The sequence below is a fragment of the Anopheles arabiensis genome, chromosome 2, assembly GCF_016920715.1.
Source record: "Anopheles arabiensis isolate DONGOLA chromosome 2, AaraD3, whole genome shotgun sequence".
Classification (NCBI taxonomy): Eukaryota; Metazoa; Arthropoda; class Insecta; order Diptera; family Culicidae; genus Anopheles; species Anopheles arabiensis.
This window is the reverse complement of record NC_053517.1, coordinates 97,054,522-97,058,217: the sequence shown is the minus strand read 5'-3', so window position 1 is coordinate 97,058,217 and position 3,696 is coordinate 97,054,522. Positions and strand designations below refer to the sequence as shown.

The following is a 3,696-nucleotide window of genomic DNA, read 5'->3' as shown; positions in this document are numbered from 1 at the left end:
ACCGCCAGCCAGCTGACGACCAGTCGCGTCGTAGTTGATTAGCATTTTGGTGCAGATTTCGTTTGGAGCATTTTTCTGTTTGGCGGCCCCACACCGGAGGTCATGTCGACGACAATCAAAAGACGATTCAACCCGTTCCAGCACGGCGAGACGCTCTGCGATGAGTGTAAACGAGCGTTCACAAAGGTTCGTCGCTTATCGTCGCTGGTCATTTGTTTATCACACGACACGAAAGCTCTTATATTCGTGAGAAAGAAAGAAAGCAAAAAAAGCAGATCGTTTCTCGGGGGTTTTTAGTTTATTTACTTAAGTTTGTGTTTGTGTTTGTGCTCGTGAGCCTCCGCTTAGAAGAGTCCGTTCGTGTAGCGTCCCTGGTTGTAGGCGGCGAGCGTATTCTGTGGCGGTAGATAGGTCGGCGCACAGAAGGTCTTCGTAACGGCGGGCAGCGTGACGGTGCTGTAGATCGTTTGGGCCTGCACCTGATCGCGCTGCACCTCGGTCTGGGTGACGTACACCGTCTGGTAGCCGCCCGGTTGCGTGTAGACCGAGCTGACGGTGCGCGTAACGGCCGGCAGCGTTATGGTGCTGTAGATCGTCTGCGCTGGCACCTGGACGGGCGGCAGCGTTACCGTGCGCGTATCGGTAACGGTCTGGTAGACGGGAGTGGTCGTCGTGTACACGGAGGTTTCGGTGCGCGTCACCGGTGGCAGCTGTACGGTGGAGTAGATGGTTTGTGCCGGAAGCGTTACCGGCGGGATCGTAACGGTGTCGCGCACCGTCGACACGACCTGGCTCGTGCGCGTAACGACGGACGTTTCCGTGCGCGTTACCGGCGGCAGCTGGACGGTCGAGTAGATCGTTTGGGCCGGAAGCGTTACGGGCGGCAGCGTTACGGTACGGTAGTCCTGCACCGTCTGGATGACGGGCGTCGTGGTTGTGTAGACGGACGTTTCGGTGCGCGTTACCGGCGGAAGCTGCACGGTCGAGTAGATGACCTGCGGCGGAAGCGTTACGGGCGGCTGGGTAACGGTGCGCGTTTCCGTCTGCGTGCGGTAGACGGGCGTCGCCGTGACAACGGTCGTGGTGGAAACGATCGGCGGTAGCGTGACCGTGTTGTACACCGTTTGGGCCGGCTGCAGCGGCGGCGTTACCGTGTAGGTAGTGGTACTGGTGAGTGTCTGGTACACGGGCACGGTTGCCGTCTGGGTGCTCGTAATGTAGACGGAGGACACGACCGTCTGCTCGTCACCGTACACCGGCGAGGCGACAGTTTCCGTGTAGCGCTGGTAGTCCGTTTCCGTCCGCGTGATGTAGACGGTTTCGGGCAGTGGGCAGCTCGGTTTCGGATAGAAGTATCCTTCGAACTGCTCGGCACGGGCACAGCCCAGCACGGCCAGCAGGAGGAGGGCGCACAGTTTCTGCGAAGTATAGAAGAAAACACAAAATAAAAAGATTGAAAAATAAATCGGGTCGATAAGAAAGCATATCGTTAGCGAATGGAAAAACAGGTGTTTAATGGGCAGCAGAAAACAGCTCCAAATTCCAATGGTTCGGAATTTTGAGGCCACCGGGTGCTGGAAAGCATAGACAAAAACACGTCACGCAGCAACTAATCATCTAAAGGTCCCTGAACGGTGGGTCGGATAAGTGGCCGGCGTTATTCGTTTGCGAAGCTTAGCGCGATAGAAAGAGAGCCATTTGCATAAATGTGGCGTAAGCCGTGATTTTGGGTGGAATTGAATCAATACATAATAATGGAACGAGCAGGCCGTTATGCTCATCATCGATGGCCCGGCTTGTCTTGTGGGAAAGAAGGGCAGATAAGACGAACAAAAGGATAATCATAAATCATTGGATCGGGCCAGGTGTCGAAAGGCTGGGCGTCTCTTTTCATTTTCGATATTCACGAATGAAGTAGCGCCAGAGGATGATTAACGCTACACTTTTGTGTATTGTTCGCTGAAGGGTTTGCAGTGTGCGGGGAAAGGAAAACCAGCAGCCGTTGTCCTTGGCCGTGGATTAATTATCAAACTAAAAAGAGAAGCACCGGTGACCTGTACAATATGCAAATTTGCTGGCATCTTGAAGGGCTGCTGCGGTGCTGTTTGGAATCGTGAGAAAGGGATTTACTTTGGAGCTTAATTTTGAGTTTCAGCTGTGTGGGTAAAAACGAAAATTGCGAGGTGTTGAATCGGGATTAAAATTAGAGAGAGTTTGATGCGGGGTTTTGAAGAAATTTGTTTTTGAAGATTCAATAATAGGTCAAATGATAATAAAATTTTACTTCTTTAAGTCCCTATTAGCCATCCGATCTTCATGATTATACTTATTATACTTATGTGACACTTCATGTGAAATAGTTCTATTCTGTATCATCTCTCCTCAAATTCTATCATTATTATATACAGTATCGCGTGCAAGTCTCTCTAAATGACATCGTAAGCCATTTTAACAACACATTCAGTTACTAGAAATGCATATGAAATTCACTAAAACTACAACAAACCCGTTGCGCAATTGCCAATCTGAATTATGCAACGCGATCATTACACGATCATACGCTAAAGGACACTGTGGGCAACCATCATTCGGAACAATCAACAACACTTGATCAACAAACAAACAGCACCGATGGAGCTCCATGTCCTCACCGACACACTACAACCATCCGAGGTCACTCGGTGTTAATCAAATGCCACAGACTCCACCGATACAGACAGCCAGGAATTTCAAAACCACCGCCCGGGCAAGATAACCGCCCATCCCGTCATGGGGCTCGCAACAAATTCGCAACATCACTAGACGAACGAACGTGGTCTCCTTCACGGCACCGATCGAATGAATCGTGCAAACACACACACACTCTGTTAGCACCTGTTACCGGATGCAAGATCCTTCTTGCAAACTCACCATCTTTGAGTTCGCAATTAGGCGCCGATAGTATTGCACTGCGGCACGTGTCTCGACAACTGGAAGCTCCGGTCACCACACTTTACTTTCGTTTTCGAAAGAACTGTTGCTTTCGTGCTTTCGTGGAGGGCTTTTGTGCCAGCGCCTGCAATGTCTGGTTCGATCCTTCGTTCCTTTGCTCCTTACAGCTGTTTCGTGTTTCGTACCACCAAGCTAACCTGGTCAGCGTTAGACTGATCACCGCCGGTTCGATGGTTGATCTTTTTATATGACAGTGTGTAAAGCGGGGTAGAAGATCGAGTGCGAAGAGTGCGAATCTTCGGCATGTATATCTTGGCGATGGGTAAATGTCTGTGTCTCCCCCCCCTCCCCAAATCTGAGTTGTGTTGGAAGATTTCGAGCGCATCTCGGCGACGCGTGCACCGTCGGGAGGGGTCACATGCGCGAAAGGTGCCGTCTGTGATCACCAAAAGAGGAAGGGAACCCCCAAAAAACAAGCACGAGAAAGAGAGACGGAAAGAGTAGACAAAAAAAAACACCGTTCCGACAGAAGTCTACTCTGATCTTAGTGAACACATCTGTAGAAGATTTTGGAAGTATCTCTCTCTCTCCGTCCTACTCATTTTCTCTCTCTTTCGTTTTGCCCAAAATACTACCTTCTGAATGAACTCATCCCCTTCCACCGAAATGGGTGTTTTTTTTTTCTCTCGTCTGACTCGGAAAGATCGTGTTGTGATGGTTTGTGACGTACTGATTATTTAATTTTCTGATTCCACCTGAACCGGC

General features: G+C 50.3%; 1 protein-coding gene across 1 annotated transcript; it reads right to left on the bottom strand.

The window, feature by feature from the left end:
- Positions 1-279: 279 nt before the first annotated feature.
- LOC120894274 (mucin-2-like) lies at positions 280-3,171 on the bottom strand. Its single transcript, XM_040296759.1, has 2 exons — positions 2,911-3,171; positions 280-1,418 (listed from the first exon to the last, which is right to left on the bottom strand). The coding sequence occupies exons 1-2, from the start codon at positions 2,911-2,913 to the stop codon at positions 345-347; spliced, it is 1,077 nt and encodes a 358-aa protein (XP_040152693.1). The 5' UTR covers positions 2,914-3,171; the 3' UTR covers positions 280-344.
- Between the last annotated feature and the right edge of the window lie 525 nt (positions 3,172-3,696).